We start from the raw sequence: 14853 nt of genomic DNA on the forward strand, positions 1-14853 counted from the left end.
TAACTCGATGAAACCTTGTCCTAGATTAACTCTGGGACCAATCAGTTTCTAAATAACCCCACAGGCCAGCACGTTGCTTAAAGCAGACACCAGAGCAATCTCTGGATTACTTGCAGAAGCACCACTTCTCTCCAAGCCTGTGCCTGTGGGAAGGAGGCTGTGGTAGGGCTGTTCAGCACCTCTGCTGTGCCCCACTGCACAGCTCCTGTGTGTGCTGCTGTCCTTTGCACTGAGTGTGTGATGGTAGGAAATGATCCGTATCAGCCAGCACGGTGACACTGCTGTGCCCTGAGCGGGATGTGACACAGCTTTGAGCCCTCATGGCCTCATGTGACACGCTCTGCATGAGCACATCTGGAAGAAAATTGAATAAGAGGCTGAGTGACCAATGTCCTCCTCACGTGGAGGTGTGTGACTGAGGCTGGCTTGCCCACGCAGGGAGGAGAACAAGGGTGGTGAAGGCTTTGTGCTGCTTTGGAAGCTCTGAGTGTGAGAGGTTGAATTGATCTCCATGGACTGAGATATGCAGGACATTGATCTGTTGGAGCAGGTCCAGAGGAGGCCACCAAAGTGATCAGAGGGATGGAGCAGCTCTGCTGGGAGGAAAGGCTGGGACAGCTGGGATTGTTCAGCCTGGAGAGGAGAAGCTTTGGGGTGACCAAATTGTGGTTTTCCATTGCCTGAAGGAGATATAAAAGTCATGAAGAGAGACTGCTTATAAGGGCCCAGAGTGCCAGGACAGAGGGAATGGCTTCCCAGTGCCAGAGCACAGGGATGGATGGGATATTGGGCAGGAATTGTTCCCTGGGAGGGTGGGCAGGCCCTGGCACAGGGTGCCCAGAGCAGCTGGGGCTGCTCCTGGATCCCTGGAAATCAATTTTCTTCCGAAACACACCTCTTCATCCATTTTTGATCCTTTAACAGCAGAGGGGAAGCAAGCACCACAACCTGATCCAGCCACAACTTCACCAAAGTGCTCTGGCACGGGAGAATGATGATAAGGCATTGCAAACACTGAACCAGATAATTACAGAAGTGGCAGAAACTTCATAACCTGAACAGAAACAGACTAAACTCTGCACTTTTTATGAGTTTTCAGAAGTTAAAAGTTAGCCCTTTTAAACTAAACCTGAATAAACGGCAGGTGGGGAACGTGGTTCAGTGGTGAGCATGGTTGGGTTTGATGATCTTAAGGGTCTGTTAAGGATTCTGTGATTCTAATTTCCTGCCAGCTTTGCAGAAGTTTGCAGGGCAAACATCTCGCCAGCATCTTTGTGTGTTTATTTGCCAAGGTGGAGAGGCTGTCCTGCATTTGCATTGGTACCCATGGCATGAGCACGGTGCAGTCCTGTAAGATGCTACTCCAGGGCACAGCCCAGCTGTGAGCAGCTGATCACACAGAAAAAGATGTCATTACAAATATCCTAAGTGAGGCAGCTAAACACTGGCAATCCAGGCAGATCCCATCTAACCTATAGCCTCATTCCTGCACCCTGGGATTACCTCACCCCGTCCTCTTTTCTTCTGTGGTCAGTTCCAGGTGCAAGGGTGGAAAGTGAAACACTTTAGAGGTGGTAACTCGAGCAGAGCCCACTGCACTTGCCCCACAAGGCACCACCAGCCCTGTGCCACCATCTCCAGACACCTGGATGGAACTCAGCTGCTGAAACCCCACAGTTTGGCTCCAGAGAGCAGCTGTGCTGGGCTCCATACCTTCCTCACCACCCACCTCTTCCTGGCAGGGAGATGCTGGTGGCACTGTGGGCATCTGCCAGCCTGAGCAGCCTGGAAATTATCCCTGAGCAGGAGGAGCATTGGGCAAGCAGCTGTCCTTCACCTGCACCTGGTAAGATGTCTGTGCTGAAAACCCCCATACCCACAGAATCCTGGAATGGTTTGGGTTGGAGGGGACCTCAAAGCCTGTCTCATTCCATCCCTTCCACTATCCCAGGCTGCTCCAAGCCCTGTCCAGCCTGGCCTTGGACACTTCCAGGGATCCAGGGGCAGCCACAGCTTCTCTGGGCACCCTGTGCCAGGGCCTGCCCACCCTGCCAGGGAACAATTTCTCCAGAGTTTTAACCTCTAGTTAACAGTACAAACACAGAGCCCAGTAGACCCTACCAATTTTTTTTTTTTATTATTATTATTATTATTATTATTATTATTATTATTATTATTATTATTATAATATTTGTAATAATAATTATTTGAAAGAGAACCTTATCCTTTGCCCTGCTTGCCCCCAGGCATATCCTAAGAAGATAGTTACACGAACCAGCAAATTCACAATTCGTCCTCTGATCAAAGTATTATTAACAATTTAATCCAGAAGCTGAAAACAGATTTAGACTCGTTACTGCTTTCTACCACACTCTTCTTCTGTGTCCCACAAAAGAATTCCCTGAGAGGCACCAAAACGTGGCCTTTGCAGCTGGGTTTGTGCCTTAGAATAGCTTAAAGTAGTGCAAAATGGTGTTTCCTGGTAGAAATTATTGAAACTCCTTTGTTAATAAGTAAGATTATCCAAATCAGCATGAATCTGAGAAAGATGTCTCCTTTGTTAGTAAAATGGGCAGTTCTCATGGAAAAAAACCTTTGGCCACTCCTTCTTGTCACCAGGCAGGAAATTTATAGCTCCTTCTGAACGTGAAAGAAGGCAGTGAGTGTCAGGAGTTTGGGATTCTTGGTGTGGAAGTGTTGCCAGAAGGAGAATAAAGCAACGCAGGATCCGTCCACCACACGGTTTCATCCCAGCAGACCTGTTCCTGTGGTGGGACACCAGCATCCAGGAGGGCACGCAGCTTCTCTCCAGCTGTTTGCAGCTGGGAAGCCAAGCTCAAGGAGCCCAGAGTCCACAATGGCCACCAGGAGCCAAATTCCACCGAAATTGGTTGTTGCTGGAACCCCTTGTGAGTGAGGCACACGGGAGACTCGGGCTGTGAGGGCCATGCTCAACTTGTGCAGGGAACCTCAGCCTACTGAACCTCAATCCAGAGTGCCTTCCCAGTCATTGGATTGGCTGTTTTTCCTCACTGTCCAGAGTAATATCAATTCAGACCAAGTGTAGCAGTTTATTGAGTTTTTTCCCCCACAGTTTTTCTTCATTTTTTTTTTTTTTCCGCACCCCCAAATGAAAGAAGCCCCAGAAGGCACTGAGAAGCCAACAACCACTGCCACTGCTCCAGCTCTAGGTGCCCTTCTCCATCAGGTCAAGCATTTCTTTGTACACCTGCTCGTAGACCTGCTTGCCCCAGAGGAAATCAAAGTGGACGAATTCGGGGATGTACTTTTTGTAGGCCACGTTGGAGATACGGGGCAAGGTGATGTTCACATCTTCAGGGACTGAAATCCAGTCCTGGCCCCCATACCAGGCAGCCAGCGGGGTTTTCATGTTCTCCAGCTCATAGAAGGGAGGAGTGGTCTGGAAGACAGGAGGGAGGTAAAGGCCTAGCCAAAAATTCAAAGTGTATCCTGATGGCTGCTTGGAATTTCTCCCGTATCCCAAGGGATGGAAGAAGAACTATCACCAGGGAGCCTCACTATGCCTTGGACTCTTGTTCTTTTCACCAGAGGGTCAAAATGTCACCACTGAGTGACTTTTTTTTATTAGAAAGTGACAAACTTGCTCCCCCATATAAATTAAGTTCCATAAATACCGTGGAATTCACAGAACCACAGAATGGTTTGGGTTGCAATGGACCTCAAACATCATCTTGTCCCAGCTCCCCTGCCACAGTCAGGGGCACCTTCCACCAGCACCAGGCTGCTCAATTCTCCAAATTCTGTCTCAACCACAGCCATATTTTCATTGCAATATTCATTTATTTTTCCCTCTGAGCATGGCTCTCTCTTACCTGGTTGTAATGAAGCACGTTGTCACTGCCATAATCATAACGCTTGAATTCCCCTGTCTGATAGAGCTGGAAAAGGAGAGTTACGTTTATTATCCACGCATTGGAGGGGTCTCTAAGAAAGGGAAAGGAGGTGACAGGGGACTGCACTGCTCCCTCCTGCCACCGAGGCCCAGATAAGCGATTTTTACATCTGGTACTGGATTTTGGGAGGAGAGCTCAGCCCCGTGCCCAGCTCGGCACGGAAACCCATGGGGAAGAACCTGGTGTACAACCAAGAACGTCCAAGGAGACACGAATCACACCTTTGGACAAGTTTTTTGTGTGTTGTGGTCAATGCCACCAGCAGAAGGACGTGAGCAGAATGTTTTCAATAATTAATTGTGTCATTAGTGGTCATTAGGGTCATTACTGACCCTCAGCCTTTGCTCTGGCATCTCCTGTCCTGGTTTATCACCAGTCTTTGTTTCACCTTCTACAAGCCCCGAGGACTCTTGGACCTCTTTTGTTGGAATAAATAACTTAAATAAATAAATAAGCAGTGTTCCAGGGCGGCATTCCTCTCTCTCCCTGCTCAGCTCTGCAGGGGGAGAGGCTGGGGATAATTCCCAACCCCTGAGCAGAGAGAGGAGAACACGAAGCGTTACCTGGCGCCAGTGCAACATGTTTTTTAGGGATGTGGAATCAGGGTAGCGGGCCAGGTAGACATCAACGCGGCTCTGCGGGAAACCATTGGAGAGGTTTGTTCTCCGCCCCCCCAAAAAATTCCACGTCAGAAATAAAACCAAACCTGCTCAGTAGCCACACTCACACAGAGCTGAGCAATCCCAAAAAATGGGAGGCTGGGCCATGTTAGGAGTCTGTTTCCAAGACAAAGAAAAGCTCCATATCTCGTGCTCAGGATCTTTTTTGCAAAGACGAAGCTCAACTCATGGCAGTAGCTCTATGCGTTGTTCCTAACATGCTTCCTCCTTGGAATATTAAGGAATTACACCAACGCTTCACTTGAGAAACCCCCACCCTTCCCAGGTGCCTCCAGCCTGAATTTTTCTACCAATCAAAGAGGTGAAAGGCCACGTGGAGGCGGCAGATGCCAGCTCAGGCTGGGAGAGTGAGAAAGCGGATCTCTTGAGAGGGGAGCTGGGGTGTACGTACCTCGTTCAAGCTGTTGGTAAACCCACCGGGCAGGTAAAAGACAAAAGAGCACAGTGTTTTCAGCATGGGGTAGGTGCACATTCTGGAAATCACTTGCTTCAACACCTCATCCTTATCAAAGACCACCGTGTGCCCTAAAATGAGCTGTGGAAGTCAGAGGGGTGTATCAGTGGGCTTCACGTTCTTTTTTTTGCCTCCAGGTGCTCCCCACCTCTTTGCTCACCCTTGAAAGTTGCTGGCAGCTTTGCTGTGCTTTGTCATTTTGGCTTTTCAGAAATGGCCACGGCCCTGGAAGAGCCCTGACCTTCCTAGGAGAGGTTTCTCCTGGGAGAAGGGATCCCAAACCAGTTCCTATGAATAGTTCTCTGTTTAAGGCTGGACAGGAAGATGACTTCCCTGCCCTCCAGGCTCACAGCGCACGCACGAACACTCAGAGCAGGGAGACGGAGGTGATGTACGAGCACTGCGTGTTTCAGGTGACCTTCCCAGTCCCTCCTCCCCATCACACCTCAGGTGTGCCGAGGACATACCTTAATCAGCACCTCGGGAAGGTCAAACACCCTCACCAAGGGTGACTTCATGTTTGAGTTCACGGTGATGGGAGCCAAGGCAAAAAACATCTTGATTTTACGATCCAGTTCGGGAATGGATGAGAAGGCAATGAAACCTGCGTGAGGGAGAAGGAAGCAGACCCTGCCCTGTTGTTTCTGAGGGAGCTGTTGACTTCCAGGTGTGTGTCCCCATCAGAAGGCCCCTCAGAGGTGGCTCCAGCAGGTTGGGCTCTGGCAGCAATGTGATGCGCCCGATTTGGGGCTGCCACTGCTCAAAACCCTTCTGTTAAAGCAATTACCCGCTCTTTTCCCTTTTGTTGTTTGGAAATGCCTGGACATTACCCTCCCTGACCAAGGTTTTAGGAACACTCCCAGGCTGGGAGTGCACAGCCAATGTGGCTCTGCCAGCTCTGCTCTCCTCCCCCTCCTCCTCAGTACCTGTGGTGGTGCCTTGGGAATAAGCCACGTAGTACAACTGCTCCTGCCCTGTTTTCTGCAGGATGTAGTTGATGGTGGCTGGAAGGTCATACATGGCCATCTCATGGAAGCTGCAGGGGAGACAGGCACACGGCAAAATCACTTTTGCTGAACTTGCCGTGGCTACTTGGGCGCGGGCGAGAGCTCTGGCAGGGATGGGCGACCCAGTTTCTGCCCACTGGCAGAGGGTGTGCCTGTCAGGAGCACCCCTCCTCCAGCCTGCAGACACTGCTGAGGGTACCAGGGACCTGCCCACCCTCCACTTTCACAGGAAATACCTGTAGGCTGAGTATTCCTGCTGGTAGAATTCAAACTCTTCGTGTTTCCGCGACCAGCTGTTCCCGCGGCTGTTGCCGATCCAGACGTCGTAGCCAGCGTCGGCGAGGATGAAGCCCAGGCTGGCGTTGGGCAAGTTGGTGACCCAGTTGCTGCCCTCCAACACCAAGCCGTGCTGCAGGAGGACCACGGCCTTTGGAGCTGGAGGAAGAAGAGGAAGGAACCATTTTCTCTGACCACGAGCAAAAGTTGATCATTCAGGTCCAGGTATTGCTTTGGCAGCTCCGCCCTGGGAAGTGACACCAGTGCAGGGACACGGCCACCTCCGTCCTCAGTCTCTCTGGGGAGGTGTTTTTGAAGAAGGCCAGGGCAGAGACTGGAAATGTGGGGAATTTTTACACTTATTTGCCATATTCATGTGCGTATACCTACGTGCTTCCCAGGGGAGGGGGGCACTGCCGAGAACCGGGCGTCACCCCACCACCATTACTTTGAAACAGGGGTTTCAGTGCAGGAAAATCCCAAAATGGTGAGATGGCACTGAACTGGACACAGGAAGGATCCCAAAGAGTCAGGTGGCATTGGATTGGCCACCTGGTTTGGTTTCCTTTCCTGACTAATGGCTTTTTGCTGCTCCACTGTCTGGTTTTGAGCTGAGGTAAAACCTGGGGCGAGATTTCTCTGTCCCATTCTTTCTCCTTCCTCTTTGGAGGAAATCCTCTCAGAGCAAGGTCATCATGGTGGGCACCCACATCTCTTCTGCTCCCGGGGCTATTTGCCTGATTTTTCCTTCAGGGAAAGCTGCCTCTTGGAGGACCCAGCCCATGGTGAGGTAGCCTTGACCGTGGGCCTCCTCCGGCCCAGCAAAGCTGTCAGGGTGCCCGGAGCAGGCAGAGCCTCCTGTGGCACTTACGGGGACAGAACATGTTGGATGCCTGCGCTCCTGCCTTGTGGGAGATGCTGAAGCTCTCCTGGTTTTCTCTGGCGTGGGGAATCCTCTGCAGGGTGAGGTAATAGCCATCATCTGTCAGCACCTCGTGCTCCTCATAGGGGTACCCGTGGTAGCGGACGATTTCGCCCTGTGGGAAGGGAAGGACAGCATGGGACGGTCCCCAGGGAGGGAGGGTCTCTGTCCTGAGGGGTGGCAGGGCTTGGCTGGGCAAAGCCATCAGTGCTGGAAGTGACTCCAGGGGGAGGGTGGGCTCAGGACCTCCCAATGTCCCTTCCACCGACGCCGTGGCGATGCCACGACTTCAGCCAGAATTGTTGGCGGCTCCCTGAGCAGGTCTGGTGAAGAGCTGTCACTTTCTGTGCTGCAGTCCAGAGCAGGGCAGCACAGACAGCCAAACTCCCAGCCTGAGAAGGCTGTCCTGGCCAAACCTGCTGACTTGGAATCAACCCCCCCAGCAAATGTCTGCCATAAATGTCTGTGTACGTAAGAACAGGGAGACAAATGCCTAACAAAATCCTCGGTGAAGACACACAGGGCCCGTGGGTCTTGCACAGACAATGACAGCGCAGGTAGCTTGCACAACCAAGCAGGAAAAGAAGGGACTTACAACATCCATGGACACCTCGGGGTTTTCTTCTGAGTTTGCAGCGATGAACATTGAACAAGAGATGGTGAGGAACAGCCACATCATGGTGCTCTGCAAAACATTGTCGTGAGGAGTGTGAGAGGCTTTGCTGGCACTGGCACAGGAGCTGGGGGGGAGTTCTCTTGATGTGCACTGCACTTCCATCAGGATATCAACCTGACCCCTCAACAGGCTGAAACCATTTTAAAACTCAAGTCCTCTAAAGGGTTCTGAAAATGGCTCATTTTGCTCATCTTGAACAAAGCCAGAGTCCAAATTCCATCACATTTTATTCCCACCTTCTCCATCAGGCCCTCACACTCAGAAACATGCACAGGTATGTGCCCAGGCAAACCTGGTTTTCGAGGGTGTGATTATAGATCATTCATTTAAAAGAATGTCTTGGATAGCTGGAAGAAGAGGTTGTTGTGTTCCACTGGTAGCTAAACCACCCAATTTTAAGTTGCAGTGTTCTCAAGAAGAAATCAAATGATGTGGTTTGTTTGTGTTCTCTTTATGGCTGAGAGAGACCCTGGGATACTCCTGGCTTGTTTTTTGCAGACCTGAGTGAAATGCCATCTCAGGACACCCCTGTTCTTCCTGGGAAGGATTTTGGTGTCTTCCCCAGCTTGTTCCTACCACAGAACATCTCACTGCTGTTTTATTTCACAGAAACAGAATCACAGAATGCTTTGGCTGGAAAGGGACCTTAAAGATCATCTTGTTCCAAACCCTCTGCCGTGGGCAGACCCCTGCCATATAGGAAGGGGTAAATCTGTTGGAGGTGACAAATTCTCAGCAGAAATACTGCCTCAGCCACTTGGAGGGGTTCAATTCTGTGGAGCAGCTTGGCAGGGACCGGCCGAGTTCCCACTGAACGCTCCAGGTCTCTCGCACGCACCCCATTCCTCCTCTGGTGAAACAGGGGAGACCTGGGAGCACATTCTGTCGCTTCTGCCATCCTCCCCTTTCCCTCCTGCGGGCCCCCCGTGCTGCAGGAGGAGGTTTGGCAGCGGGGGAGAAAATCACCTGCTCCCGCTGCTGTCCCCGGAGCGGAGCAGGGACAGCAGGGACACCCCGGGACCCCATCTCCCACTCGGGCCACCAAGGGCTCCCCCCATCACCCTGAGCCCCCCGGGGCTCGATCTGGGGACGAGATCGCTCCACGAGGCTCCGGACTCGTTATTTTAAGGGCGAGCCTTTGGAAAAAGCGAGGAGAGACCGAGCACATTTTTGCGGCGTGGCGTCAGGAGAAGGGCACGCAAATTCCAAATCGCCTGGGATGGCCCTTTCCTCTCAACAGTCGGCTCGGAAAAACATTCCCTTTGTGAGATGCCTCTTTGTGTCCCCTCTCCTCTCCAGCAGCATCCCGCTCCTGCGCCCTGCCCGAGCGCTGTCGCATCCCCGGGCAGGGACATTCCTTTGGAGCCGGGACTCCGGGAAAGCCCTGCTGTCCCTCCCCTGGGGCTCTCCGGGTGCCTGCAGCTCTGTCCCCAGGGCTGGCACCCACGGAGGAAGGATTACCCGCGGCGGTCCGGGGGCTGCGGCAGAAGAGATGCGGGAGCCTTTGTCCCCGATGTCCCCCGAGCAGAAGGTCCCCGCTGCCAGCTCTCATCGGGCTGCTGCTCCCTCTGCTCCCAGCTCGGGAGCGTCAGGAGCCGCCTCTCCCTCTGATCCCTCCTCCTATGAAGGTGTAATTTACCTGAGGGCTGCAGTCTGCAGACACCCTCCCTACCTGGGAATGTTTTCGTGGCGCTGCAGAAGAGCTGAGAGCTGTAACAAATTGGCTGTTTACACCCGAAGGAGTCATTTGGCATGGGCCATGACCTCTGTGACCCCGAGGATGGGCAGACTCCGGACTCTCCACCTGCCCTGGGTCTGGCTTTGGTGCCCTGGGTCTGGCTTTGGTGCTCTGGGTCTGGCTTTGGTGCCCTGGGTCTGGCTTTGGTGCCCTGGGTCTGGCTTTGGTGCCCTGGGTCTGGCTTTGGTGCCCTGGGTCTGGCTTTGGTGCCCTGGGACTGGCTTTGGTGCCCTGGGTCTGGCTTTGGTGCCCTGGGTCTGGCTTTGGTGCTCTGGGTCTGGCTTTGGTGCTCTGGGTCGGGCTTTGGTGCCCTGGGTCTGGCTTTGGTGCTCTGGGTTGGGCTTTGGTGCCCTGGGTCTGGCTTTGGTGCTCTGGGTCTGGCTTTGGTGCTCTGGGTCTGGCTTTGGTGCCCTGGGGCTGGCTTTGGTGCTCTGGGTCTGGCTTTGGTGCCCTGGGTCTGGCTTTGGTGCTCTGGGACTGGCTTTGGTGCTCTGGGTCTGGCTTTGGTGCTCTGGGACTGGCTTTGGTGCTCTGGGACTGGCTTTGGTGCTCTGGGTCTGGCTTTGGTGCCCTGGGTCTGGCTTTGGTGCCCTGGGACTGGCTTTGGTGCCCTGGGACTGGCTTTGGTGCCCTGGGTCTGGCTTTGGTGCTCTGGGACTGGCTTTGGTGCCCTGGGCTGCTGCTGGTGCCCTGGGCTGCTGCTGGTGCCCCTGAGGGCTGAGTGGGACCAGCCCAGCTCATCCCACCAAACTCCAGTGGGAAAACCATCCAAGCTCCTTTTGGCTCTTCCTGCTGCCCCCTGGCACGGAATGAGCCTGGAAATGCAGAACCTCCCAGTCCCAATAGCGACTTCAGGGGCTGCTCTGTACAAAATAAAAAATAAAAATAAATCACACCCCAGGGAGGGAAGAAGCTGTGGATGGAGACTTCACATCTTGCCAGGCTTCCCTTCGTGATGCCTTTGGCCAGGAGCTGCCTGGTGCCCGAGGAGGTCCCTGCAGGGATGGGTCACACGAGCTCTGGGTGTCATTTTGGCTCCTCTGCCTCGGTGGTCACCTCTCCTCTCCTTGCCCAGGTGCTGACTGTGCACCCTGTGGGATCCTGCAGCTCTCCTGCAGCCAACCCCTGCCAGCTCTGGCCCAGCCACCTCTGCTTGCCCACATGCAGACACGCTTTGGAAAGCCTCAGTAGCTTTCCACCTCTCTCTGGAGCTGTAATGACTGGTCTTTACCAGGGACTTGCTGGAGGCAGTGCCAGAAGCCCTCCCACCCTCAAATGAGCAGTGGCTCAGAGAAGAATCTGATTTTTCCCCTGCAGGGAGAGGAGGAAAGGTGGAAAAACAGGATTGGGTATGCCCAAACCAGAAAAAAAACCCCACTCACTCTTCCTCCCACCACCTACAGAATCTGAGTTCCTTTTGGGGACAGGACATCAGAAAGGTTCCTATGGCCCCTCCTGGTCCTGGCATCACATCAGTGGGGTGCCCCCCAGGGTGAATCACTGCACAGCCTGTTAAGGCATGAGCAAATCATAAAATAAAATAAAATAAAATAAAATAAAATAAAATAGAATAAAATAAAATAAAATAAAATAGAATAAAATAAAATAGAATAGAATAGAATAGAATAGAATAGAATAGAATAGAATAGAATAGAATAAAATAGAATAGAATAGAATAGAATAAAATAGAATAGAATAGAATAGAATAGAATAGAATAGAATAGAATAGAATAGAATAAAATAGAATAGAATAGAATAAAATAGAATAAAATAAAATAAAATAAAATAAAATAAAATAAAATAAAATAAAATAGAATAGAATAGAATAGAATAAAATAAAATAAAATAAAATAAAATAAAATAAAATAAAATAAAATAAAATAAAATAGAATAGAATAGAATAGAATAGAATAGAATAGAATAGAATAGAATAGAATAGAATAAAATAAAATAGAATAGAATAGAATAGAATAGAATAGAATAGAATAGAATAAAATAAAATAAAATAAAATAAAATAAAATAAAATAAAATAAAATAAAATAAAATAAAATAAAATAAAATAAAATAAAATAATTAAGAATTCTGAGCCAAGCTTATTCCATGGGTTTTAAGAGTTATTTCATTTTCCTCCAACAAGCACCCACTGAAAGGCATGGGGAGAGAAGGGGATTACTGGAAAGCAAGCAGGGGGTGAACACTGGGCCTCTTTCCCACCAGTGCTGCTGCTAGGACAGGACTGGTGTGACCCCTCACGGGGGCAGGGAGGGACCAGAGACCCCCTGCCCCACACTGCTCTCATCTCAGGGGTTTTTTCCCTACATTTCCTTGCACTTCATCTGGCTGCTGCCCGGCCATGTGGGCACTGAGGTGTTGGGGAGATCCTTGTCCATGGGATGGTGCTCTCCAAAGGAAACAGGAAAGCCTGGGCAGGGCAGCAGAGGGTGCTGTGAAAGTGCTGCAGAGGGGAACGAGCTCCTGCCCAAACCCTGAGGGTTTGGTATGTGGAGAATCCCCAAACCCAACAGCCCATGGCTGTCCACATCTCCTTGAGCAGGAGGTGCCTGTGTGGCCACCCAGGGCCACAGGAGCTCTGTGGGGATGGAGCTCCCTCCTGGGAGAGGATGGGAAAAGGCAGCCTGGCAGGGTTACAGACAGCATTTGTGTTTGTGCTGCTTTGTCGGGCTCAGAGGGGCAGTTCTGTTGCCTTGATAAGCCCTGCTGTAATCTCAGGCCCTCAGCAGCTCTGAGCTTGTCCCTGATGGGGGCTGAGGTTGGACTAGAGGTCGCCAGAGGCTGCTGCCAGCCAGCGTCACCACAATGCCCTGGCTGGCTTTACCTTTCCTCTTCCTGCAGTTGTGGAGGAGCAGGAGGGGGAGAATAGGCCCCTCCATGGATCCTCTGTGCTTTTCAGCTGATTAGAAAGGTTTTTGGCATTCCTTCTGTGGCAGAGAGGGTGGGATGTCCCTTTCTGTGTGCACAGCCAGCGCTCTTGAGTTTAACTTAGCGAGAAACTTGGGCTCAGGTTTTGCTGCTTTGTCAGAGACAGGATATAAAGTCTGCTAGTGAAAAAATCCCACCCAACCCCAAAACCCCAGGCCACCCCTGTCTCTGGTTTGCTTTCCTCCTTTGTCACCAGGCAAAGGTGGAAACCAACCAAGCAAGGCTCTGTGCTGAGCTCCCTCCCTACCTGATCATTTCACTGCTGCAATCACTAAACCCCTCCCCACCCTCCCTCTGGAGCTGTTTTGGAAACCAGCACAGGTCAGGGGTGGAAAGACCTCACTGGCTTCAAGGAGAGGCCATTGTCCCCTGGGTGCTGGGCTGAGAGTGGCGGAGCAGGGAGGTGTGCCATTGCTGCTCCCAGCTTCCTTCCCATCCACGTGTCCCCTCAGTGTCCCTCAGCTCCTGCTTGGTGGGGGACAGCGTGTCCTGGCTCCAGCTGGGATTGTCCTGGCTGCTGGCTGTGCACAAGCACAAGGAGCTCACAACTGGGACATGCAGAGAGGGATTTGTGCCAACAGCTCTCTGCCCTGGCTGAGAGGAAAAGCAGAGGAGATTTCTGGAAGTTTTCTGGATCTGCCAGGCAACCCACTACAATCTGAGCCTGTCAGACAGCTGCCTTGGGGCTGGGGATCCCCCAAGGCTCAGGGCCTGGCCCCAGGGCTGCCCTGCTCACACATTTCAGGCTGTTTCCTTGAGGACAGCCAGGCTCTCTGTGCTGCAGCTGTGCCTCTGGTGCTCTCTCCCTGCCTCTCCAAACAGGACCCTGGTGCCTCTGGGACCCCTTTGGGCAGGGGGAATAAGCCACTGGGTCTGGTTGAGCCAACCCAACCTGTCCTGGCACTTTGGCCTCGGCCTCCACCCACCATCTCTGGGCTCACTCCGATGTGGGGGTGTCCCAGTAGTCCCTGGGAACCCAAATCTGGATTCTGCATGGAGATCCAGCCTCCCCAGTGCAAACAGAGGGGATAATCCCCTCCCAGGGCTTGCAGGTGAAACACATCTCCTCTGCCTTGAGTGGAGCTGGAGGGTATGGAGTCATCCTTCCCGAAAGTGGCCGAGCCTGTCCAGGAGGAGAGGTTAAGGAGGTGGGGCAGGGGCTGGAGAAATAAGGGGGGAAGGCCAAGGGTGAGTTGTGGGCTCTCGGCTTGTCCAGAGAGGCACAGAGGAAAAACGGGGATTTGGGGAGAGGAAGGACCTCTGAAGGACCAGGAAAGGCTCATCAGGCTTCCTGCAAGCCACTGAGGGAGATGAAGGTGAGCCTGGAGGCCAGAAGCTGCTTGTGAGGACACAGGGACCGAGGGCAGCCCTAACCCTAACCCCTGCCCACATCCTGGTGGGATCTGGCTTTGCTGAAGGAGAAGGAGAAGGAGAAGGAGGAGAAGGAGAAGGAGAAGGAGAAGGAGAAGGAGAAGGAGAAGGAGAAGGAGAAGGAGAAGGAGAAGAAGGAGAAGGAGAAGGAGAAGGAGAAGGAGAAGGAGAAGGAGAAGGAGAAGGAGAAGGAGAAGGAGAAGGAGAAGGAGAAGGAGAAGGAGAAGGAGAAGGAGAAGGTCTGTGCAGCTCTGTCTGCAGAGCTCTGTGCATCTCAGCAGCCTCCTGCCTGCCCCTGCTCTGGTGGCAGCCAGGGACACTGGGGACGGTGTGAGTGCTGCAGGGAGCCACAGCCTGAAGGTCTGGGCTAGGGAGAGGCAGATTTTGGGGAGCATCCCCCAGCCACTGGGCTCCAGGGTGGTGGGAAGGAGGAGGTGACCTTGGTGGGGGTCACTAGAGTGATGTTAAATGCCCAAGCTGTAGGAGTAGGGAAGCTGAGGGAGGGGAGCCTCATCATTTCTGCTGGTGGAGGATATCCCTAGGTCAGCTTGAAGATGAAGCCTACTTTATTCTCTGGCACTTCTCAGCATGGTTTTTGCTCTCTTTTCTCGAAGGAATGCCCAGCTTTGCCTTGTCAGGTCCGTGCCTGGTGCTGCCTGAAGGGCCAGTCAGGGCAGGGAGCTCCTAACCCAGCATTTTGCCAGCTCTCTGTAGCTGTTAGCAGACCAGCCTCCTTCCCCCAGGACCTCAGCTCCGTGTGGGGAACAGCACCCAAAGGCCTCAAAATTAAACACAGCTCTTGCAAAGTGCCTCATCCTGCTCTTTCATGCCAGCATTTAAATCCAGGAAAAAG

At 52.3% G+C, this 14853-nt stretch overlaps 1 protein-coding gene across 2 annotated transcripts; it reads right to left on the reverse strand.

The window, feature by feature from the left end:
• Positions 1-3094: 3094 nt before the first annotated feature.
• LOC111931629 (lysosomal acid lipase/cholesteryl ester hydrolase-like) lies at positions 3095-9540 on the reverse strand. Of its 2 annotated transcripts, XM_023930328.2 has the most exons (10): positions 9412-9540; positions 7870-7959; positions 7224-7389; positions 6313-6511; positions 5996-6105; positions 5537-5673; positions 5007-5150; positions 4499-4570; positions 3855-3920; positions 3095-3421 (listed from the first exon to the last, which is right to left on the reverse strand). In XM_023930328.2, the coding sequence occupies exons 2-10, from the start codon at positions 7951-7953 to the stop codon at positions 3188-3190; spliced, it is 1212 nt and encodes a 403-aa protein (XP_023786096.2). In that variant the 5' UTR covers positions 7954-7959; positions 9412-9540; the 3' UTR covers positions 3095-3187. The 2 variants fall into 2 exon arrangements, with proteins under 2 accessions (XP_023786096.2, XP_023786097.2); XM_023930329.2 differs by lacking the exon at positions 4499-4570 and having other exon boundaries at positions 3103-3421; positions 9412-9496.
• Between the last annotated feature and the right edge of the window lie 5313 nt (positions 9541-14853).

The sequence above is a fragment of the Cyanistes caeruleus genome, chromosome 8, assembly GCF_971803275.1.
Source record: "Cyanistes caeruleus chromosome 8, bCyaCae1.hap1.1, whole genome shotgun sequence".
NCBI lineage: Eukaryota > Metazoa > Chordata > Aves > Passeriformes > Paridae > Cyanistes > Cyanistes caeruleus.

What these genes read in the sequence shown, in the direction of transcription:
- LOC111931629 (XM_023930328.2), bottom strand. Translation starts at nt 7,953, where the DNA reads ATGATGTGGCTGTTCCTCACCATCTCTTGTTCAATGTTCATCGCTGCA. An exon ending in TTACCAACAGCTTGAACGAG is followed by an intron (nt 4,571 to 5,006) that starts GTACGTACACCC and finishes GGTTTCCCGCAG; the next exon opens with AGCCGCGTTGATGTCTACCT. An exon ending in ACGTGCTTCATTACAACCAG is followed by an intron (nt 3,422 to 3,854) that starts GTAAGAGAGAGC and finishes CCTGTCTTCCAG; the next exon opens with ACCACTCCTCCCTTCTATGA.